Source organism: Rosa rugosa, chromosome 3 (genome assembly GCF_958449725.1).
Source record: "Rosa rugosa chromosome 3, drRosRugo1.1, whole genome shotgun sequence".
NCBI lineage: Eukaryota > Viridiplantae > Streptophyta > Magnoliopsida > Rosales > Rosaceae > Rosa > Rosa rugosa.
The window spans coordinates 47,093,678-47,118,660 of record NC_084822.1 but is presented as its reverse complement, the minus strand read 5'-3'; the positions used below and the strand labels follow the sequence as shown (position 1 = coordinate 47,118,660).

At 34.7% G+C, this 24,983-nt stretch overlaps 1 protein-coding gene and 2 long non-coding RNA genes across 8 annotated transcripts; 2 read left to right on the top strand and 1 right to left on the bottom strand.

Moving 5' to 3' along the window:
* Window positions 1-751: 751 nt before the first annotated feature.
* On the top strand, window positions 752-11,153 carry LOC133736301 (wax ester synthase/diacylglycerol acyltransferase 4-like). 3 transcript variants are annotated; one of them, XM_062163748.1, is made up of 5 exons: window positions 753-1,012; window positions 2,961-3,539; window positions 3,779-4,129; window positions 8,120-8,257; window positions 10,804-11,153. In XM_062163748.1, the coding sequence occupies exons 1-5, from the start codon at window positions 824-826 to the stop codon at window positions 10,939-10,941; spliced, it is 1,395 nt and encodes a 464-aa protein (XP_062019732.1). In that variant the 5' UTR covers window positions 753-823; the 3' UTR covers window positions 10,942-11,153. The 3 variants fall into 3 exon arrangements, with proteins under 3 accessions (XP_062019733.1, XP_062019732.1, XP_062019734.1); XM_062163749.1 differs by lacking the exon at window positions 8,120-8,257 and having other exon boundaries at window positions 752-1,012; XM_062163750.1 differs by lacking the exons at window positions 8,120-8,257; window positions 10,804-11,153 and adding an exon at window positions 6,534-6,928.
* Window positions 11,154-13,403: 2,250 nt separating this feature from the next.
* LOC133736302 (uncharacterized) lies at window positions 13,404-16,476 on the top strand. 4 transcript variants are annotated; one of them, XR_009859499.1, is made up of 5 exons: window positions 13,404-13,646; window positions 14,373-14,492; window positions 14,606-14,856; window positions 15,029-15,160; window positions 16,276-16,476. It is a non-coding gene; the product is annotated as an uncharacterized LOC133736302 (long non-coding RNA). The 4 variants fall into 4 exon arrangements; XR_009859497.1 differs by having other exon boundaries at window positions 13,409-13,621; window positions 14,693-14,856; XR_009859498.1 differs by having other exon boundaries at window positions 13,409-13,632; window positions 14,693-14,856.
* LOC133736304 (uncharacterized) lies at window positions 16,318-19,772 on the bottom strand. Its single transcript, XR_009859500.1, has 3 exons — window positions 18,446-19,772; window positions 17,547-17,674; window positions 16,318-17,204 (listed from the first exon to the last, which is right to left on the bottom strand). It is a non-coding gene; the product is annotated as an uncharacterized LOC133736304 (long non-coding RNA).
* Window positions 19,773-24,983: the final 5,211 nt, after the last annotated feature.

Sequence of the window (24,983 nt, the reverse complement as noted above, 5' to 3'; positions counted from 1 at the left end):
TGTAGCGGTTGATTTTAGTTTAATCTTGAACTATATCTTTGCTCAAAATTATCATCTTTTAACCCGCACCATCGCACGGGAGAATTAGCTCCAAATCCCGCAGCAAAGCGCGGGCAACATTGCTAGTTAGCCAATAAAGGACCATAGGCAGTCCTTTATTTTTTTTTATTTTTTTTATTTTTTCGATGACAGACTATGGGCAGTCCTTTTTTTTTTCGATGACAGACAATGGGCAGTCCTAGCTAACCATAGCTAGACAGCAAATTTTTTTCCGATCTAACCAACGACCAACGACCAACGAATGTCGGTCTTTCTCCATCTCTCACGTACACATTAGTTAGAGGATACAAACCTAAATAGCCGGCCTGTGGGTCTAGCTAATTAAACCCCATGAATTCTTTTTACCTAAATAGCCTTATCACCAAGAATGATTGGTTCACAACTTCACATCCATGAATCTATCAAGCAAATAGTGCTCTGTACAGGGCCAACTCCATGCTGTCTATCTTTCTCCTTCACATGCATGAATCTATCAAGCAAATAGTGCTCTGTATGTTCGCAATCAAGGGCCAGCTCCATGCATGTCGATCTTTCTCCTTCACATGCATGCAGTGGTTAGACCGTTAGAGGATACAAACCCCATAATTTTTTTTCCTAAATAGCCAGCCTGTAGGTCTAGCTAATTATCACCAAGAATTATTGGTTCACAACTTCACATCCATCCTATGGTTATATAAACATCGATCTATCTGCCGGTTCCAAGGAACACGGGAAATATATTATATAGAGAAGGCAAAACATAGGCAAGCTAGTATCAAATAATATGGAGTTTGGAGAAGAAGGACTACTATTAGAGCCGGTGAGCCCTGGTGGTCAATTCTTCAACAGCACTGTCTTATCTCTTGCAATTATTGCTGTTTTGGAAGCACAAGTTCCAATCAACGATTCTCAAACTTTGTCACTTCTTAAAAATGTCTTCCTCCCGATCAATCCACGCTTCTCTTCCATCATGGTACTCTCTCTCTCTCTCTCTCTCTCTCTCTCTCTCCTATATATATATATATACTATTATTAAGAAAATAGGGTTTGTTAACTAAAATCTAGAATTCTGACAGAAATGACCCAATAAGATTAATAAACTTTGAGAATTAATAAATCAGAAGGATAATTAAGACATTTACAAAATATATTTTTATTAAAAAAATAAACAAAAAAAATATCCACAATCCATTTTTCTCTCCCCATTATCTTTTCTCTGCAATAATTAACTTTTTTCTTTTTTATTTTCTGTAAAAAAATAATAATAACTTACACATGCTCTGCATGTGTGAAGAAATGCTAATATATATATATATATATATATATATATAGATCTTATCCAGAGCGGAGCTCCGCTTTGAAATTAACGTGTGAAGTTTGAGTTTTGGGTCACTTTTCGATCGCATATCTACATCTCGACCGTTCAGTTTTTAGGTACTACTGTGTAGATCATCTCTGCAAATTTTCAGTCAAATTGATTATCGTTAAGGTATCTAACTCACTTAAACCAATGGATGGACTGAATCTGTCAACATGAACCGTACTAGCTTTAAGGAAGTTATCAATGCCTTAACGATCATCATTTTGGCTGAAAATTTGCATAGATGATCTATACACTAGTACCTAAAAACTGAACGGTCGAGATGTGGATGTGCGATCAAAAAGTGACCCAAAACTCGAACTTCACACCGTTAATTTCAAAGCGGAGCTCCGCTCTGGATAGGATCTGTATATATATATATATATATATATATATATATATATATATATATATATATATAAACACACACACACACACGAGATAGGGAAACTAAGTAATTCCCTCTTGCATATGTGTCGACAGTAATTACTCAATAAGGAAAATGACTTGTGGCCTCAATGAGGCCTAAGATTTGTGGCCTCAATGAGGCCTAAGATTTGTGGCCTCAATCTTAGGTGTCATGCCATGTCACCTACACACATCACTAATTTGTCATATCATGACATGTAATTCTTGAGAAAAAGACAATCTTATCCTTCCAAAATCTAATGAATCTAAGTTACTTTGGTTTTCTTCTAAACAAAAATTATTTTGGTTTTTTTTTTTCATTTTTTCTTTTCATTACTCTCATGCTTAGATTTAAACAACAATTTTTTTCTTCAATCAAGAATGGAAAAAAAATTCATTGTAATTCAGTCAATAGATTTGCACATACACTCGATCAATAGATTTGCATAACACATGTATATGAATTCAACCTTTGTTGGGTTCTTGTAAATTTTGAAAGTATAATGTGAAAAGTACATATTCATATGATTATATGTATTCTTATGTTAATTTTTTTTTTCTCTATATGTAGCTAGGGTTTACATGTTATATTTTGAGTTTATTATTATTTTTGTTTGTTTTTTTTTCCTTATATTTAGATTTGTAGATGATAATTAATCGATGAAATTTTTTCTTACCTCTTAATTTAGACATATGTATTTTTCAAATTCAATTTATTAATGCTATTTTTTTGGAGGAAATTAATCAATATTTGAAAAGAAAAGTTCATGACTATTTCTTGACTATATTGATGATATTTGGAAAGAAAAATTATAGGAAAGAATTTAATTAAATGAAGAAAAATAATTGTCAAAGAATTTATAGACATATCTCTTAAATGAATACATAATTAATAGCTTATCTTTTTTTTTCGTCACCTAATTTAATTCTTTAATGTAATTGATTCATCCCCAAACATCTAAAAGGAAATTTAAAAGGGTAAAGTTGGTGTTGCAATAGTATGATGTGACAAGATTTATTATGTGGAATTGAAAATAAAATTTGAATTTGCTTACATGGCATGACACCTAGGATTTGAGGCCACAAATCTTAGGCCTCATTGAGGATATCATTGCCCTACTTAATAATTTGTAACATTAATTAATGAATGCAGGTTAAAGATGTAGATGAAAAGAATAAGCAGTGGAAGAGGGTTCAAGTGAAGCTGGAAGACCATGTACATGTCCCCATTTTCCCATCCGGAATGTCACTTGAATCATATGATACTTACTTTGATGAATATATAACGAAGATAGCATCAGAAACATTCCCACAAAGCAGGCCATTATGGGAAATTCATCTTTTCAAATACCCAACAAGTCATGCAGCTGGACAACTAATATTCAAGATCCATCATGCCCTTGGCGATGGCTACTCTCTCATGGGCGCTCTTCTCTCTTGTCTCCAAAATGCTCACAATCCTTCTCTTCCTCTGACATTTCCTCCACTAATGGGTGCAAAGAATGAAACTAGTAGTCGATCTCGTGTGTTTGAGTTTGTGCCTAAGATACTTTCTGCCGTTATCAACGGTGCATGGGATTTTAGTTGGAGCATTTTAAAGGGCACTTGGGTTGAAGATGATCGAACACCAATAAGGTCCGGCGTTGATGGAGTTGAGTTTCGGCCTGTGTCCATATCGACCTTGATGCTGTCTATTGAGGAAATCAAACTTATCAAGAACAAGCTTGGAGTGGTAAGCTAGATAGACTAATCTTTTACTTGTATGTAGTTATGTACCTCATTAGTTATTGAGGTACGTAAATCTTTTGGTTAGATTGTGTTGGTGCACTGTTTGTTTGCTGTACAATGATGTATTGATTAGGGTTGGGAAGAACAAATGGACGAAAGGGGCTAGCAATACTAGCTATATATATGTCATTATTGTTATTGAAACAGGTTTTAACTAATGCAAATACAATTGGTTGCATGCAGACGATAAATGATGTTATTGCGGGAACAATCTTTCTGGGCACCCGAATGTACATGCAACGGATGAATAGTGAAAAATCAAGTAGCCAGAATTGCACGGCATTGGTGTTGCTGAATACTAGACTTGCTGCGGGTTACAAGTCAGTGCAGGAGATGTTGATGGAACCAAGCAAGTCTTCTTGGGGCAACCGATTTGTGTTCTTGCATGTCCCGGTGCCCAAGTCGAGTGAAGTTTCCAAGCCATTGGATTTTGTATGGGAAGCACAGAAGATAGTCAAGAGACATAGAAGCTCTTCAGCTTGGTACCTCACTATTAGGCTCTGGGACATTTTGAAGAAATTTAGAGGCGCTGAGGTAACTAATTATTAACAATGCAATTATAACTTTTTAGCTATATTAATTCCTCCATGTCTCATTAGCTAACTTTCTTTTTGTACCCTAAAAAAAAGTGGTAAATTTTTTTAACTATAAGTGATAAAAAAAATATCCATTTTTGGTGATTTATTTATTGAATAAATATTATCTCAATTTCATTCAACTCAAATCAGAATGACCATTACATATTTTTCCACTGCCATCTATAGACAGATGAGAAAATGTGATAACATAGAGATAAGTCCACTCATTGAACATCCAAAGCTCACTAAAACTAGTAAGCCTAAACTAAACACTTTAAGGTGCACAAAACATATAGGGTGCAAGAAAGTGCATAGCATAAAATTAAAACTAAAACAAAAAAACAATCCCAAAAGGCCCAAAGGAAAAGTCACAACCCTAGCACCCAACAGCTGACCTAGCCCAATTCCCCTACCTCCCTGTTTTGGATGGGTTTTACAAACATGTTTAGTGATTTAAGGAAACACTTCCTCGTACAAAAGTGTTTCTTATCAAGTCTGATAAAATCTTTTAGGCTTTTCAGAAGTAATCCAAACAAGCCTTGTGTACACTTTTTCCTTTATTAAAGCATCTTAGCATATTTTTTTTATGTTTAAAAATATACCTCAAAGTTATTTTAACTAACCATTTTTGAAAATTTCCTCTTACAATATTACTTTACTAAATTTAGTTATATGTGAATAAATATTTATTTCTAATTTATTAGTCAAAAGAAAATTATTAAATCTTTAGTGATTAATTGCATTTCCAACATAAAAAGAAATAATTGATTTAATGTTGCTGTCGTTACCTATATTCTTCATAGTTATCATAAGTTTCATCCGAACCTAATCATTAAAGTTCAAGAAAATTTTCTTAAATGTCTAATTTTTCCCGTGGTTTATTGTGGGTCATAAATAGTTTATTTTTAGTCAACAAAATATATTGGGGGTCACAAAATATTTATTATGTGTCAATAAAGTGTGAAGGGTATAGGAGGGTTTTAAGGCTTGTTCTTACAACCTGCAGGTGTGCCTGACAGAACCCGCCGAAAATTTAACCATAAAATCTTGTGAAGCGCAAATTAGGAGAAGGCCCAAGTCCCACTTGCTAAACAAGTTAACGTCATAGTTGTCTAACCCAACATACAAAATCACCCAAATACTCTCCACTAGAAAATACACTTCCATATCTAATTTCAAGAGTAAAATTGTCCAGATCAGCTGTACAAAACACACACAAAAAAGAAAAGAAAAAAACATTTGATTAGTTAATCAAATAACAAGAAATGACTGTATATATACAAAACAAGCATGCAGTGCTGATCATAAAGATGATAGCTTTGTAGATATATATACATTAATTACATTAATCAAATAAGCAGTAGTAGTGTGTGTCTGTGTGTGCATACATACATACATACATAAGTCAACATATAGAGAATCAACCCACATTATGGGTAAGTTTGAGTAGTTAAAAAGACCTAGATAACATAAAATTGTAATCCAAGGAGTTAAAATATTAAAGCATGAACAGAGCCCTAAAATAAAGTAGTGTAGTTGTTGTTGACTTCCCCTAAAATCAATTGAAGTAGGAAACTGAATGACAAGGTTCAGTTATTGACTACAAGTTGACACAAGTTGTGATTAAGAAAGACGCAAGTTGACATCAACAATAGAGAATTCTCTATTCTCTTTAGCTGTTAAAGAATCTAGCTAAGAAAACTATTCTTGAAGAGTGAAAACCAGAATGAACCAACCGTTTGATAGCAACCTTTCATTGGGTAGTTTTGAAGACCATAGATTTTAAGAGAAATTGTAATTGAAGTAATTAAATCATGAACAGGGCTGTTCCCTTACAAAACACAAGGACTAAAGGAAACCAAGCATTGTTCTTCTGCATTATTGACTGCAAACCTAAACCTTGATTAACCAGCTTTTAAATATTCATTGCAATCTTCATGGGTAAGCTTCAATAGGTAAAAAGGCCTGGACTAAAATTGTAATCCAAGGAGTTAAAGCAGCAAAATAGAAGCAGTAGCAGCAGTTATTCTTTCGTATAACTGTTTGATCAACACAAAAGACAATTAAGAAACCCTATTTGATATTAAACAAACCAAACAAAAGTACAGAGTTTTGGGACCATACACCAGTCGACCGAAATCAACGTTTCCAGAAGGAAAGAACTTGGCTGACCAGCCCTGGTCAGGAGGGGCTGACCACAGCCACTAACAATCTGACAGCTGTCTTTTTTTTTTTTTTTGCCCCTTTCCCTTTCGGTTCTCCTTCCTCAGTTCTTCCTCCTCTGTTCTCCTTCTTCCTCTTCTCTCCTAGTTTACGTGAAAATTTCAAAAACTAACACTTACCTCCTTTAATCTGAGAAGAAAATCCAGGAGTGGGAACTTCCAAGAGAAACGAGAGATGGCCACCGGCATCGGCAGCTTTAAGAAAATACTCATCAAGCTCCTTAATGATCTCCACCAGATCCTTAGCATTCCTGGACACCACCATTGCCATCGAGCTAGCCTCACTGTCCTTCGAAAACCCACTAACAACCGAAGGCGGCGCCACGGTGCTCTCCGCCCCGGTGACAGGCCTCCGACGCGGTGGTAGTAGCCTCCCATTCCTCCTCGGTCACCGACCGAGACGAAGCCGGCACAAAAGGGTCCCAGAAATCCCACGTGGAAGACGGCGGTGGAGGCTGTGGAGGTCCACGTGGTCTCGGAGCTTGCGCTCCGCGGAGGAGGCGGAGGCTGTTGAAGCGGAGTCTGTGGGGTTTGAGGCGGCGGCGGCGGCGAGTGGTGGGACTGGTGTTGGGTTGGGTGGGTGGGGTGGTGCTGGTGGTGGAGGGTAGTTTCGGCATTTGAAAATTGGAGCAGAGCAGCACGGGGAAGAGGAAGAACTGAAGAAGGAGAACCGAAAGGGAAGGGGCAAAAAAAAAAAAAAGACAGCTGTCAGATTGTTAGTGGCTGTGGTCAGCCCCTCCTGACCAGGGCTGGTCAGCCAAGTTCTTTCCTTTCCAGAAAACTCTAATTTAAAATTCACTAGAACTCAAAGACAAGGAAAAATTAAGATGTTAGTCACTTACAGTATTATTCTTTAGCTTCACCTTATCCATTCCAAACTCAGAGATATAATCAGTTTTGGTTCAATACTTTCTACGATGAAGGCTTCATCTCTTCCATGTTTAAAGAAGAAAAAAACCTTTGCTTTTTTCCTTTGATTTCTCTCAAAAAGAAAAGAAAAAAAAAGTGTCTCATTCACGTTATGCTTACGTTTTTTTTTGGATGACAATTGAAAAGACGAAAATGCGCAGCATGTGAGGTCAAGTTAACGAAAAAAATGGATGGAAAATCAAAAAGTTAACGGTAAGGTGTGAATTGGCAAGAATTAGAAAAGTTAGGGTTTAAAGAATCAAAATTGAAATGTCAGGGGGTAAATTAGCAACTATGAAAAAAATTAGGGGATAATTTGACTATTTTACCTAAAATAAAACCACATAACCACCCACCCCCTATAAACTCTTTGGCTTTTAATTAAAGAGAAAATATAAAGTTCAATTTTGAAATAAGACACGTATCAAATTATGGCTATCTTCCAAACAAAATAATGCCTAATAAATATATCTAAAACAATAATACTACAAAGTCTGTCAAAACAGTAGCACTAGATAGGTGAATACAAAGCTGAAAGTATGGCAATCAAAACAAACAATAATAAAAATAGGGAATTGAAATCCACACTCTCTATTTTACAATCCACACTCATTCTTTCCTTTTTTGGTTCAAGTTCTTATGAAAAGATAAAATTCAAGTTATTAAAGATAAAATTTAAGTAACTAAAAAAGAAAAAGAGAAGTATAGATTGAAAAATAGAGAGTGTGGAGTTCACTTCCCTAAAAATGAAAATGAAACCTTGCTGTTTTGGGTTTGGGCTATCATATCAACGGTTTGGTTTTGTTACTTTGTAGGTTGCGGCTGGATACATTCATAGAACACTCATGAACTCAAGCATGGCAGTCACAAATATGATTGGGCCACTAGAACAAATGTCTTTGGCTGATCAACCCATTAAAGGAGTCTACTTTATGGTGGTCGGTTCACCTCAGGTAATATATACATCTATATTTTTTAAAATAATTAATCAACTATTTTGCACAAATTTTATGCATATTTGTTTTTCATGAAAATATATATGTCTGTTAATCACTGACATATGAGAATGATCACCCTAGATTATTCAAAGGCACTTTGACAAGCTTTGAGCAACACCTATACAGCATCAGATCCACAAAATTCTATACTATTCTTTGCAACTAAACTTGTGTTGTAGTTAATGAAATAGGTTATTCTGTATCAACATTTGATTATAAGTTTGGGCATAAATTTATGGTTAAAACCTTACGCGAATTTATAATAGTTAGGGTTGGTTTGGGATTGCTGTGACTTAAAAAAAAAAAAAAAACTGCTTCTGCTATGTTTTGAGAATAATTAGTTGTGAATTAAAATAGTTTCGTGTTTGGTAAACAATAATCTTAAAAGTGCTATCAGTACATAAAACAACTTCAGAGTGTGTTTTGATAGAAAGTAGCTTCTAAGAGTAGCTTTTGGGTTGCTTCTAAAATTTGCTGCCAGTGACCTATAATTTATAATTAAAGTTGCTTTTTATTTATTTACCAAACAAAGTAAAATCTAAAATTTTAGACAAAAACTGATTTTTTAAAAAGCGAAACAATCCCAAACAGGGCCTTAGAGTGTCTCTTTTCAAGGATTAGATTTGAGACCTTCTTGAATCCATTCTTTGTCCTAAGAATTTAGAGATAGATCCCCGTGAGGACCACTTTGATCCATTTTCAAAGTAATAGTGTTTGAATTGGAAAGGTAATCTGTTCTAGAAGTTTTTGAAGTTAAACTCAATTTCATACAACTTTTTTTTTCTGTTGATATTCAACACCAATCGAAGAAACACACAAAGAGAAGTTAAGAGAGAACACAGGAGGAAGGAGGAGAAAGTTGGGGGTGTGTTGCCAATATCCATCTCGGCAGCCTATGCATTAGAGAAAATTTTCCTATGCGCCGACGGTGCAAGTGAACCAACAGATCTCAGCTGTTGGTATTTATAGGCAACCTTTTTATTAGTAACAAAAAAATATACTTGATGTTATTCAACTGTCTATTTATGTTGGTGTAAGTGCATGTCAGTACACTGAATACTCTCTGATGGATTAGGTTAAAAAGATGGATCTTCGAATACGTTGCAATCATTCTTCTCTCTCTTTTTTTCTTTTTTCATTTTTTGATTTTTTTTCCCAAATCTTATTGATTTGATGTTTGTTATTTAATTTTGGGTTAAGTACTGCTTACTCCCTATACTTATAGGGTTTCATCGTTTCAGTCCCTGACCTTTGAATTTCACCTAAAAAGTCCCTGAACTCCCAATTTCCTCCCAATTGGTCCCTGCCGTTAAGCATCCGTCAAAAACTCCGTTATCTTCCCCTAAAAAGTCTATTATACCCTCATTTACTTAAAATATATATATATATATATATATTTATTTATCTTCCTCTTTTTATTTATTTATTTATTTTTTTCTTTTTACCTCTTCTTCTTCTTCCGGCTCTCTCGCCTCCTGTTCATCTCCTCATCAAGATGGTTCCAATCCACAGACCTTCAAGAGGTGAAATGAAAAAAAGAAATAAAAGAGAGAGAAAAATAAATTTTAAAAAACAAAGTAAGTGAGGGCATAATGGACATTTCTGGCAACTTTAACAGAAAATTTTGACGGCAGGGACCAATTGGAAGAAAATTGAGAGTTCAGGGACTTTGTAGGTGAAATTCGAAGGTCAGGGACTGAAACGATGAAACCCTATAAGTATAAGGAGTAAACAGTATTTAATCCTTTAATTTTAGTAAATCATGGGAAAAAATTGGATTTTTATGGAGAAAACTTGGATTGTGGGGTACATTGAGAAAACTAATAGGTGTCAATAGTCACACCATTTTTTTAATCTTCAGAGCATCTTTAGCATACTCTCTATTTTGGCTCTTTAGCTATTTTGGAGAGCATGTTTAGCTTTTTATCTATTTTAATAGCTGCACCAGACTCCTAAGTGGCTTTCTATTATAATTTTTAGCTATCTCGCTCCTAAATATAGAGAGCAAGATGAAGCTCCCTATAATTTAAAACATTCCTTTTAATATATTTTATGTAATTTATAAATACATTTAAACTATTTAATTTTCATTTAAAAAATAATATAAATTCAAAACTAGCTAAAATAGAGAGCATTGATGCAGACGTAATTCTAAAGTGGCTAGCTAAAATGACTTTTTAGCTACTTTAGCTAAAATTTGACTAAAAAATGGCTAGCATTGCTAAAGATGCTCTCAATGGGTATTAATACGTGGACAGTTCATCACCGATCCATCTATTTGATATAATTGTAGAATGATATTCTATTCAATTTAGTTTTTGCATACGGTTTGCATTTTAAAATTATAGCATGAAAATTCAATAAGCATAAATGCGTTGAACAAGTTCACCCAATGGTAAATCTACGAGTTGTCCAATTTTAGATAGCTTTTTCTCATTTAAGTGATTCAACCATAATCATAATATATTTATTATATTTTTCTTACGTCTCTGGTCTTGCAGAGTCTTACTATAACAGCAATGAGTTATATGGGAAAGCTAAGGATTGCCATGGGAGCTGAAAAAGGCTTCATAGATTCCAACAAATTGCAAGCATGCATGAAAGATGCATTTCAGTTGATATCTGAAGCTGCAAATTAATTTCCAATACACTAAAGACAATCTTTTTAATTATTGTTATTTTTCGCATATATGTTAAGCGAGTTTGAGAGTCTTGCATCAGTTAATGGCATTGGTCTGGTCCTCCATCCATATGTACCTTCTATTTATTTGAACTAGCCTTCCGGCGCGTGTGCAGTACTTAATGTTTTGAAATTATTGTTTAAGCAAAACTTCGACAGTTTTGAAGAAAAGTTGTTCATGCAAAATCAAGTAATTGACCGAATAAAAAATTGATCACCAAAATAAACACGATAATACAAACTATTGAAATATAGCCAAAAAATATTTTACAAATACAGTGATGATTATTGACCATCTCTCATTATCTTTTGTCTTGGCAGCCCTTTCAATCAACATCATAGATTCATAGTCCTGAAGACTTGGCCAGTATAGTAACAATTTGGACAATTATGCTTTTCAGAGATGTAAAACCATCAACTCCAAATATCGATCTGTGACATCAATTACAATGCAAAACCATTAACTCCAAAATATTATGCATACCTGGAATTGACACAAACAGCACAGATAGATGCAAGATTCGATTTTCATAAATTGCACAATTACTGGATTTCTTGTTCATCATCTGGTTTCCAAATATATAAGAAAAATTAAAAAATTGCAAATATTAGAATCCAAATTCTAATTTTACTTGAGGGATTGATGCAAGCAGAACCAAAACCCAACCAAATGTGTGCCCATCACAGTCATCACTTCCTCACATTCCTTCCTTTCATCCATACCAGACTCCTCAAAATTATTATAAATGCATCTTTCTCCAGTATATCTACCTATCTTTCTCTATTCATCATCAATATGCTCCCCCGCTTCTAACAGAGTGTGAGTCTGATCTCTAGCTAGCTAGCCACTCAACATATATATGACAATAATTCATGCATGTTGTCTGACACGACACATTTTTTTCTTCTTCGAATTAAAAGGGAATATATATATATATATATATATTCAAAGTGAAAGAAAAGCTATATATTTATTACTGGGCAAAAGGAATTCCAGGCATTAGATTATATATAACCATGCACAGTCGATCTGTGGGAGTGTGAAAGAAAAAAAACAAAATTAGGTTTATATATATTGAACTCAAATTCAGAATTCGTATGAATTCAACCTAGATCTCTAAATTACCAAACTTTCTAAGCAAACAGGCATATGGAAAGTGATATAGAATGAAGATAATAAACAAAACAATTCACTTGAACATTGAAATTCCCACAAATTTGGTGTATTTCAGTAAGTAGAGAATGACTCACAGCTGATGCTTTTAAGAGAACCCACAGATGGTCTCCATATGGGATTCTAAGAACAAACCCAATTTCAATCGGCTCCATTCCATAATTTCAATTGGCTCACAGTGGTATAAGTGATTCTAGGAACAAACCCAATTTCAATTGGCTCTATCCCATAATCGAGATAGCTAAGAACAAACAGGAAAAGAAACACGAACTCAAACAACCAACCAAAACAAACTAATCTTGCAATATGAAAGAAGATTGAAATACCTTTGTTTAACACGAAAGAATTTATTACTTCATAAGAGGTTGACCCAATATCTCCCCCTCAATCTTGTCATTCATAATCTCAACCTAAATTTTCAATCTCTTCAATTACCCACTAAAAAAATCCTAGAAATTAGAAAACCCATTTGACCAAATCAGCTTCCCTTACCACTGCTAGACAATCCATCAAAATGAGTACAAAGAACTTGACTTTCAGTTGTATAATGACATGCAATTAAATGCATGTCATTTGAAGAGTGCTGGTCAACCAAGAACTTTAAACTTTGAAGTATGACATACCAAACATTGTCTGGATCATCATTGGAATCACATAATGGAGGCTGCACTTCGACATCACGACTAAGATAGCAGCTGTTGTTCAAAGGTTTCCTCCATATGGCAATCATCCCTTCCTTCTTTATAAGTTCCCAGCAAATGCGTGTAGTCAGGTCCTCCATTTCTGTTAATAGATAAACAAACCCTGATCTTAGTCCTCCAATAGTAAGAATCTAATCATATTACTTTCTTGTTAAATTATAAAGAATATGAGATTCGGGCACTTCAATGAGTACAGAAAAAGAAGTTACAACGAGCAGTTCTATGGCAATCATAAGAAAAAGGATTCTTAGATTCAACGAGCTTTTATCAACAATTAACAAAAGAAGTTACAAAAAAATTTATGTCACTTATTCCGTATTAGATAGAAACTCAGAGAATCAGTTCTATCACTTTAGATACACCATGTGCTACTGTTCATTCGAGCCCGAATTGAATGACCATTTTGCCCTTCTTTTCTTCTTCTAATTATGGGTTGCCATGCTTCTATACGTTTCTTCTGTATTACAACCGACCTCATACTCTTCCAGAAGTCTCTATCTGAGGCAATATATATATAGAGAACCACAGTAAGGATTAAACCAAGTGTTGCAACCGACCTCAAACTTTTCCGGAAGTCTCTATCAAAATCCAGTCTCATAATCAACCGAAAATAGTGGTGCAAGACATTTTCTTTGCAATTTACAATTCACGATTCCTTCTCCTATATATAAAGAAGAGAAGTGATCCATCCTTTTCGGGTAGCCTCTATCCAAATCGAGCTTCATATTCAACCGACCTCGGCGGGGGAATTGAAATCAAGAACAGTAAGAATTGGGTAAACCTCTATGGGTATGGGTATTAATTAATCTATTACAGCACAGTGTTGAATTTCATTGTCTTTTTGATATTAGGATTTAGTCCAAGTCGTGTAAGCATTTGGGTTTTTAGTTTCTAGGGTTTTACAGTTGGAAAATTCCAAATGTGGAGACTTTAGAATTGTCTTTGTTTGCTAAAGTTGGTTTGGGTATAGAGTGAATTGTGCAAATTGCAGTTCTTTGTAGCCGATTTGATTAATCTCGGGGTTTTACTCTGTAGATTTGACTAATTTGCTGCATATCACTGGCAGCTAGACTATTAGATTATTAACATTGCTTTTTTCTTTTTGACTTCAAATGAATTTGTTTTTTTTTTTTTTTTTTTTCACGTCAGATCATTTTCAGAGACAGGTTTTTCTTTTCTCTGTTTTTCGTTGCATATGCTTTTATGCAATTTGTGCTTAGTTTGTTACAATATTCTTAATATTGTATGAGATCGACTAGCTAGATCTGTTTATTAAGTGTTAATACTAGGTAATATGTTTCACATTATCATTTGTCAAACACAAATTCACCATAGACTTAAAAACTAAGACATGTATGTCTCCCTAAACATGTAGCTGCATACATCTGTCTATCTATTTATCTGACTAATCACTTCTTAGAATTGTCCTACTCTTTGGGATCAAGTTGATTGATAAATTATCATGAATGAGGATTATGATCTAAAATTTTAATTGGATTATATATGTAACTACAGAGATGGCAGCTGAGAATGCCAAGAGTGGGATAAAGAGGTTCTTGGAACAATCCACAGGTGACCGAGTTGATCAAGGAGATTCTGAATGTAGTCATGTCAGATCAAAGAGATTGAAAACAAGTGAGTATAGCTTTTATGCTTTCTTAAACATCGACATTTATAAGTGGTGTGAAGAAAAATAATTGTGTCTGTGCAATGTAAATTAATTCATATTGTTTCATTGTTGGTTACAGTGTTTCATCCAGAAATTTACTTTCTATATATAAAATAATCCCTTATCATTGATTCAATCTCTAAGAGATTTTGCTGGACTTGCACAGAGTGAGAGGCAGAGAGGGAGGGGACTTTTCCTTACCAATCAGAAGAAAAAGAAGAAGATTTGCTGAGGGAAAACTTAGAGAGGAGGAAGGGATGTCTTAGTCGATTTCAGTCTGTTCCTAATTTTGGAATTTCCGTTTCACATTCAAAGTTTCAATCTTTAAAGGTATCAGCTAACTTCATTATATAAATTTTTCGGTCAATTTTGGGCATTTGGTTCAAACTTATCAATAAAGGATCAAAATTTTGACCACAATTGATTTTGATTTTGATCAAGATTGAGATTTTATTGATTTCGATAGGTCATTGAAAGAGTTTTCATATTTTTGTTTTTGCAGGCAATGGAAGAGATGAATTTTGCAGGCAATGGAAGTCTCGCTTTATATATAAAGATTAAAGCCAAAGCAGCCACCGAGGCCTCTCCATTTCCATGGCTTCAGTCTCCCCAAGCTAAAGACACCCCCTCTGAGGTAAATTCCCATTTTAAAAACCAAGACATATATATCTCCCTAAACATGTAGCTACATACATCTGTCTATTTATTTATCTAAATTATTCAGAATTTTTAGTCAGTTTTCAACATTAATGAGCTTATCTAGGTATTTAAAACTATTTACAATGATAAACAGATTGTTCAACACAAAAAAAATTCTGATTAATCCGTGCTTTCACACAAGAACATACTCATTAATAATGTTACTTAGTTAACTCAAACAAAAAATATGAAAAACAGTTGGATACAATATTACAAAGGTATGTTACACTTGATCTGCTCATAAGCATATATTTCATCTGCTTAGTGAATAGCTACTAATTCCACTCTTCATATTAAAAAATTCAACAAAAGTTGTATTTGAATCAAATTCTTATTCTCCACAAAAATTTTCAATTCTTGGAACTAATTTTTTTTTTTTTAATTTTTTTATAAATCAAAATCTGATGATGATGCTGATGGATGGTTATAGTAATGACCAGTTCAATTTCCTGTTCTCATACGTGAGTTCCAGTCTAATATTGATTTACTAACTGTTTACTCGGATAGATGACAGTGAGGAATTTGTGCTGTGAAAAGTGGAACCTATATTGGAATTGTTTTGCTTCATAATTTCATTAAAGTGCTTTGTTCATCTAAGGGAAGGAATGAATATCTGTTCTTTTGTTCATCTGACCTGAGAGCTTATATATGTTTTTTTTTTTGTGTGAACTTAGATTTTATGAAGTTTTTATGTGTTGTTAAACACAACTTTTTTCCCTTTACTTATGAGGTGCTACGTCATATGTGTGACTGTGTGAGTCAGATACACAGAGCACAACTATAAATTTACTGCATCTTATGTGCACCTCTCATTCATAACTGTGTAGATACAGAAGTTGTGAATTCTGCTTCTAGGATTAATGACCCATAAAGAATGTTGTTTATCTTTGTTAAAGCTAAATTTTGATTTTGGACTCTGCAATCATGGCAAGTATTTATCGAACAAAGACACAAGTATAATTGAAAATGTTAAGAAAAGTTACCATTCAAGTTAATATACTGAACCTGATATAAAAAAACTAACTACTCATATTTACTCTTTTATTGTAGGTGGACACAGCAATGACTTGCAGGATATGGAGACCGAAAAAGTTGAACACTGACAAATATGATGGGCTTCATTGATTTTCTTAAAGCTGCAATCCATGAAATCTCTCCCTACTTGCTCAATTGTAATATGATTTACATCATATTTTTATGTATACAAGCTATGCTCTCAGTTTCAGCTCAAAGCAAGTAATTGTTCCATTATGTAGTGGTTGATTTTAGTTCAATCTTGAAGTATATCTTTCCTCAAAATTATCATCCTAAAAAAAAAACCCACACCATCGCGCGGGAGAATTAGCTCCAAACCCCGCGGCAAAGCGCGGGCAACATTGCTAGTAAATAGCTGTTGGGAGACTGATTAATTGGAAACGTGGTCTTTTTGAAGGGATATGAGATAGGTGGATGGCTGTTGACGCGCGAGAGAAGGAGAGGATTTTGTCTTTGGCGTGTAGTGAAGCAAAAACACGCTGCAATGCTTCCTAACTTAATTAAGCCACCCTGCTTAATTGTACTGCTGCCATGTGTCGACAATGGTTTTAGACCCGTCCAATTTATTTTTTTTTTTTTTGTTATTTTTTTTTTTTCTTCTATTTAAAAAGAGGATCAAATGGTTTCACTCCTGCCCCCATGGTGACTCGAACCCATGACTAAGCACTGAGCTAACACCACTTAGTCTCTTCCAATTAAGCTAACGTGCAGCACATGATTAGCCTTAATTAACCAACCATTGGTTAATTAAAACTAATGGTTAATTAAGGTTGTAATTTTCCTTTTCTTCAATTTATTTCTTTTCCCCAATTTTCTTCCGCATTTCTTGACAGTGTCGACTAGTGCTTGACCCATGCTCTACTATTTTGTCCTTTTGTCGGAATATTTCAATTTGCTCCAATTTCGCGCCAATTTCTTTCGATTTCCGCAACTCTGCTTATTTCCTACAAGTAAATAAATATGGATTACTTACATAATAATTGACTTAAAGATTAGCTCAATTCTAGTATTTGGAATGCAATTATGCGCATATAAATGCGTGTAATCACTGTTTTTCTTTAGCAAGGTTTAGAGTAAAATTTTGTAGGTTTTGCTGAAATTAAAATTTTGGTTCTTCCAAAATTGATTAATTTAAAAACGATTTATGTTTGTGAAAACCTCAAGCTCTGATACCATTTGTTAAACTGAATGAGCAAATCAAATCCCATGATCAATCCACAAGAACATAAACACACTGAATATTAATCAATACCACATGAACCAAAATACAAAGTTTAGAAGCTAACCTTCTTCTGTGTTGGGAGCCATTGCAGCAACATGATACGCTCAAAGCAAGCGCATAATTTAACCCTGAAAACATCGTTAGTAGTATAAGCAAATAGGGATCGTTCTATTCCGGGGATTGAGGGTACACCTGTCATTGTAAAAAAAAAACAAATAAAGAATTAAAATAATAAAGTAAAAAGTATTATGTACAAAAATAAAATAAAGAATAAAAATATATACAAGTTAATATAAAAAGGGGGGTTTTGAGATTATAGAATTGGAATTAAAATTAAATGAAATAAAGAAAGTGTAAAAACACATATACAAGGGTGGAACACAAGAAACAAAGATCAAAACTACAATCATATGAATGAAATCCAATTACAATTCCTATAGTTGATTATCTATGTCATGAGAAATAAGTTGACCATGTGAAACATTCAAAGCAAATGATTTCCCATATTTTACTTTCCTTGAATATTTAATCTAAGTGAAAGCACCTAAATTAAACCTATTGAACATGCAATCATAGTCTAGAAAACTAGCTAATCAAGAACACATTCAATGCATGAAGAACAAAGAAAGGATGTCAACCAAAGTGCACAACCTAGTATGAAAAAGTCCATCTATTTGCAATCCTCCTTAATTGATTTCGACTTTTGTCCAAAGCCTTTACTACTTAAATCTAGCACCAATTACATGCATATATCCTAAGTTGGCCATCAAAGAACACGTACATATAAAAGTTTTCCATAATCCAAAATCAATTAAGCAATCTCACATAAGCAACATAAAAATCAACATAAAGAAATCACAATTTTATTCAAACATAGAAATTGGGCTTAAACTTTGCCCTTAATGTTATTGTTAACTAGAAACAAATTCCTACGAAATTAAATAAGGAAAAAGAATGAATTACACCGTGAGTTGGAGATGGAGATGGAGTGCTTGAAACGTTGAAATCTTGAATCTTGGAAGCAAGCCTTCAAGGTGGACGATGGAGGATATGATATTCCCGGCTCCTTCTTCTTCTTCTTCTTCTTACTTGAAAACGCAGAATTTTGCAACTAGAGAATGGAGAGAAAAATGGAATAGAAATGGAGAGACAAAGAAGATGAAATGGATGAAGGAATGTACTTAGAGTGAGAGGAGAAGGTGTTTATATAGGGAAGAAAAAGAAGAGTGAAATGATAAATGGAAGAAAAATAATGAAAGTGGTTTGTAAAATATGGAAAAGATGGAGTAATGATGAAATGAAAGCAAGGCATGAAGGTGCAGAAGTATGGAAGTGATGATGATCTATTGGAGCAGAAAAATATATCCAAGGAAAAAGAGAAAAGCATCTAGCTTTCTTCATGTGGGTAGGAAACTTGAACATGTGGTGTTGAGCTGTTTTAGGTCAGTTTCTGCCATTTTATTCCTTCAATTATTTCTCCAACAGGAATTCAGTTTTGGCTTGTGACTTCTTCATATGAAATGATCTACCATGAGTGTAGATCATTTTGGTAAAATTTCAGAATTTATTTCCATGCCTTTGGGCTGGAAATGCTGCTGGACCTCTTACAGGTCCAGTTTTCCAGTTTTGCTTCTGCAGGAAATTGGGCTGACTGTTTGAAGGCCTTCCACTCAATTATAGCTCTGGCACTCTTCATAAGAAATGATCCTTAGGATGTGTAGAATGGATCTGGAAAGTTTCAGCTCATTTGAAGTTCATTTGGTCCGGCGGCCGCTCCTTCTTCCTTGCTTGGCTTGGTTTCTCCTAGCCGGAGTAGGAAAATGTGTAAAATTGACATTTTAGTACATTTCCATTTTTCTCCACCATTTATAGGTAAGTGTGGACCTAATGCTCATTTCACCATCATTTACTCCAATGTACCTAAGAAAATAGAAATTGAGTTAAAAATCGATTCGTTAAGGAATTAACTAAGCAAAATGTGAGGAATTAACTATTAAAATACCACTTTAAAATGCTCCTATCAAATTCCCCCACACTTAGCTTTTGCTAGTCCCTTAGCAAAATCAAAAACTAACAAACCAAAAAGACTATGACACAAAACAAAGAAACCAACGAAAAAAAATGACTAAGTATGGAAACAAAAACACAAAGACTCAAAGAAACCAAAAACGTAAAACACAAAGCAAAACACAAAGAAAAAAATGTCACACATAAAAGAGTAAATTCAAAGACAAAGACCAAGATGTTGACATCACAAAGACCTCTATTGCCCTTCAACATATTGTCTCAGAAATCTCTTACTTTCACAACACCAAGATTAGCACTCAACCAAGAATCAATGTTAAGCATTCGAGAGTTAATTAAAACATATGATCCACACATACACAAGTAGGACTTGGTTGTAACAATGGTGATGGGGTTTAGTTTAGCATGCTTCAGACAAGTATGATTCATATCCTCACAAGGTATATCCACTCTTTCTTCTCTCAGATCATGGCAATGCTTAAAAGCTTATAATCACTCATTTATATGTGAGAGAACATATTTTAAGGCAGTCAAATAGCTCACATATATAAGAAACGAAAAGCACTTTGTGAATATAATTTTTTTTTCAAAAGATCTCATGAAGGATATCAACTACTTGCACGAATGGACCCAAGCCATAGGTTCAACTCTTGTAACTCATCTCCACATCAAAGGCTGTCCCATCTTAAGGATCAAGAAGGTCTTCTCAAAGGGTTGTAATGGGGCTAAGGCTCAAAGTTTTCAGAAATGAAAGGTATGGAATGTCAAAGTATCCTAAAAACCTAGCAGAGCTCATGCAGATGTAGAGAGACTTCTAGAAATCCACCAACTCAAAACGCCACACCCATAGAGGTAAAATAAAAGGGCTAATGTCTTCATGTTGGGCCCAACCTTCCTTCTAAACTTCCTTTGAACTCTAGTGAAATGGACAAAGGTCAAATTTTTCTGTAGTGGGCCTTCAATTCAAAGCAAACTCCAAAATCACTAAGTATGGGGGATGAAAGTCCATAAACATATATTTTTTTTTTCTTTCTTTTTCTTTTTAGCCGTACACAATTTTTCTCTTTTCTTTTCATTTTTTCACGGCTTCAACATATCTTTTTTCTTTATGGACAAGTCTATCCCCACACTTGTGAAGGAATGGATGGATTTCAAAACTTTTTAATTAGTGCGGAATTAGTTTAACCATTAAACTACTAACTAAACATAAAATCCATTCCTTTAACCCATGATCTTGGCTTATTGTGATATGTATATAAACATAGCATGCATAGTAAGGAAGAACAAAGAGGGAGTTTATGTTCTACTCACCCTTGGAGCGTGATTTTAATCCGATCTAAGTGAACCACCAAAGTTCCTCTCCTTGATCTCTCCTTGTGTGTGTTTCCTCCACCTTGAAGCACCTTGAATTAAGAGCTCCTTCTTGTACTCCTTGTGCTTGTAATATTCTCCTTGATGTAACAAGTAGAGCCACAAAAATATATGGCCTCTAAGGATCTTCACCAAGTGAATCAAGAGATGAAGAAAGATGAAAGAAAAGAAGAAATTATGCAAGTGTTCTTCTTTCCTTTAATTTCTGAAAAATGGACCAAGAGAGAACTCTTTCTCTCTCTCTAATCTGAAAAATAATGGTGTAGAGATGCTACCATTATTATGTCTATGCTTTCACTTTTATATAATTGGAAATAACTCCAATTACTAAAAGAAAATATTGACTTTCATAAAGCCAATATTTTGGCTGGTCCATACATGTTATTGGGCACTAAAAATGTGTCTTGGGCTTTCATTTAAATCTCATTTAGTGAAGCCCAAGTCCACACCAAAATCCGACAATCGTTTAGGCCCAATAGGTTCGGTTTTACCCGAAAATTCTAATTATGTTCAAATAATAAATCTAATTAATTATTTGCTCATAACCAACTCTTGTTTAATCTTCTTCATATACAATCTCAAGGATCCACTTATATGGTGTGCGATCTCTTAGGTTCTAATTAACAAGGCAGTGAAGTTTATAGAAACCATTCTATTTTGTTTACGAATCAAAAACTCCATTTTTGATTCTCCCTTGTTATTAGGATTATAAATGTTTATTAATCCTCGGGGACTTCACAAGTCATGAGTGACGTCTTGCAACATATCATGACTACCCTAGTTAATGTAGAATGACAAAGAACCTATTCAATTGGAATTACAATACAATACGGTCCTTCTCTAACACTATGTTCTAAATCACATCATCGGGGTATGGAATTGATATGTCAATCCCCTAATGTGATTTTCATTCTTATGTGATTCTTAGAATGTGATTAAAAACTCCTTTTTAATCTCATTCAATGCTTTGGCCAAAGACTCATTGAATCACATCTTTGAACATACACCTTATTTACTTAAGGATAGAGATTCCTTGTTGTACACTCACATGTCTACATGACCGAATTGATTATACCAATGAATGCATCTATTATATCCATTAAGGGACACAATATTATTGCATCATCAAGAGATAATCCATTCACTCATAAGACAACTATGGTGTCTCAGGTCAAAGGACTAATTTGTATTATTGCAATTTAGAGTTCAAGTTTGACATGTAAGTAAGACTCCATACAAGAACTCTAATGATCGCGTTCAGTGTACTCTTTAAGTTAAGAGCACCCACATACTTGTATTAGTGTCTCTACACAAATGACAAGAGACATATCATCCTCCATATTGAGCATACATAGTATGTGCTAGTCTTTCCGGATTATCAATGTCCAAGTGATAATCCTATGACTAGGAACCTTTTAGGATAAGAGTGTGAAAGAGTAAAGGTCTCACACATCTAACTCTTTAGATTACTTTCTCTTTAACTCATATTCCTTGGACCTTGTTCAATCAAATATTAAATATAAGCAATGAACAATAAACTTGCCCTTTTGATTAATAATAATTACAATAATAATTACATCAAAATGATTGTTTTAGGACACAATTCCTTCAACTTGAACTTTCACCTCTTCTCAATCTTCATCCTTAGTACCAAACCCATGTAGTATGTCTCAAAAGATAGCTCCACTAAGTCCTTAGAACAAAGGGTAGGGTTGTAACTATACTAAGCTTCATGGTTAAGGATTTTAAGGGTGATGAACGAAAAGGCTTAATGTAGGCTCAAAGGGGCTTATCTAGGGGGGTCCCACGACCGGCACAAATGGGGACACAAGTTTATTTGGCAATGGTGGTAATTCCTAGAGAACCTCTATCCCTTCCAGAATCAGGGCCATGTATTGATATCACGTCTCAACAAGCACAAGAGCGAATTCTAGCATTCTCTAGTCCATTAAACTTAATCTATGGCAAGCAGTCAATCAAGATGAAAGAATAATGAGATCATCAAAACATCGCCAAGAAATTAAGAATATATTTTTCATTTCACTCCAAGAAAAAGGGACATGGTTCAATTATCTCACATGGGTTTTATGAATCACAACTCATCTTAACATGCTCATATTCTGTACCAAGGTCATGCAATCCATATCCACTACAAGGCACACATTTTTCATATATCTCAATTAACCAAAGAATACCATGTTTAAAATCATCTCAATGTTGTGATCCTCTTTTAGTCATGATTTCAGAGATATAGAATCATCCCAGACAGTTGAAAGGCATCCTAAGACTCAAAACAAAACAAAAACAAGAACAACACATAAAGTGACGCAACATACAAGAAAAAAAAAAAAAAAAAAAAAAAAAAAAAAAAAAAAAAAAAAACGTTTTGGACTTAGGGATATTTCTCTTCTCCTTTCGGTAACTCCTTTGGAACATGACCAGGTGAAGAGAGGAACGATTTTGGCGGAGCTCAGCTCACTTGATTGACAGGGGACGAGACCCTTTGTCAGCACTTCTCATATCCAAACTAGACCTTTAGACATCACATCCCATTGGATGCGCCTACGATGAAGAAGATATTTACCCAAAATTCATTTTGACTCTAACAACAAACAAACAAAACAAACAAACTAAAGAACAAAGATAAACAAAAACCAAAACATGAATATAAAACCTAAAACAAAGTTAACGATTTTTTTTTTTTTTTAATTTAATTTTTTTTAATTTTCTGATTTTTCTGATTTTTTATTTTGTTTTCTTTTTATGACAAAAACTAACTACAAGCATTAATCCTTCCCCCCACACTTAAATCATACATTGTCCTCAATGTTAAACAAGTTAGAGCATGCCATGAACAATTATCATGTGAATGGAATGATTAACTCAAGAAAACCTAAAAACAAAAACTAAAAACGCAAATAACAAAGATACAATCAGAAAATAGTAATAGAGGAGATAGAGTTTAAGAGAGCAAATCTGCGTTGATGGCTCCTCCACAGCTACGGTTGAAATGGGTTGCCTCCCATGCAGCGCTTAATGTTTAAAGTCTTTCAGCCTAGACTTGTACCTCCATTTACTCCTTTGGAGGAGCGGTATGCGGGCGAGTGGCAGCCTTCTTGCTGGTTTCAGCCTTCGGAGGAGGGTTCTGATGGAGTGACATAAATAAAAAAAAAGCGGGGGAGGCAAGGTTCGAAACCTTAACCTGCTGCACGAAACCTTTGTCCCCAACCACTGGAGCACAAGCTGTGCTTAATATAATGTGTACAAATTTTATACTTATTATGTCATAAACGAACATAATAAAAATAAACGAGAGGCGAGGTTCGAACCTCAGACCTCTTGTACACGAACTTTACACTCAACCACTCGAGCACGGCTGCTCACGTTATTATCCATACCAATCCTTTTATTTAAACCAACTGTTTCAACTGTTTCAACAATTCGGCACAAAACATCCAAGACTGTTGCAGAAACCCAGCCCAACGTATCCAAAACTGTTACAGAAATCCGGCCCAACTCATCCAAAACTGTTTCAGAAACTCGGCCCATCATGTCCAAAACTGTTTCTGAAACTCGGCCCATCAGGCCTCTACCCACAGCTACAGTGATGCCTTGATCCTAGACAGGCCCAAGTACGGCCCACTTGTGTCACGGCTTATCCCTTCCGTGATTTACGGCAGTCAAATCTGCTTTCGGCTACAGCTGTCTGCCACAGCGCCTCGAGATTCCCTCGGTCCCCTTACACGCTCTCCACGCGCCAACAACTTTTCCGGGTTTCAGGGCGACTTTAATCCAACGCGTAGAATGAATCACAGGAATCGTCCATCCAACGGTGGAGATCTGCTCACCTCGCTCTATAAATAGGTGCATTCTGAGGGCGCAACTGTTCACTCCAAAGGAACGAAAATCTCTCCTGAGTTCCAGCCCCTCTCTCCCAACTCTTCAGCTTTCCTCTTCTTTCAAAACTCAAAATATTTCTTCTTCGATTCAATCCTTCTCTTCTGATCTTCTCTCCCATCTAGTTGATTCAATCCCATCTTTCCTCTGAACTTTCAGATCTCCAACACACCATCATCATCCTTAATCCCTTTAACAACAACTCCTT

What these genes read in the sequence shown, in the direction of transcription:
- LOC133736301 (XM_062163748.1), top strand. Translation starts at nt 824, where the DNA reads ATGGAGTTTGGAGAAGAAGGACTACTATTAGAGCCGGTGAGCCCTGGT. An exon ending in CACGCTTCTCTTCCATCATG is followed by an intron (nt 1,013 to 2,960) that starts GTACTCTCTCTC and finishes TAATGAATGCAG; the next exon opens with GTTAAAGATGTAGATGAAAA. An exon ending in TCAAGAACAAGCTTGGAGTG is followed by an intron (nt 3,540 to 3,778) that starts GTAAGCTAGATA and finishes GGTTGCATGCAG; the next exon opens with ACGATAAATGATGTTATTGC.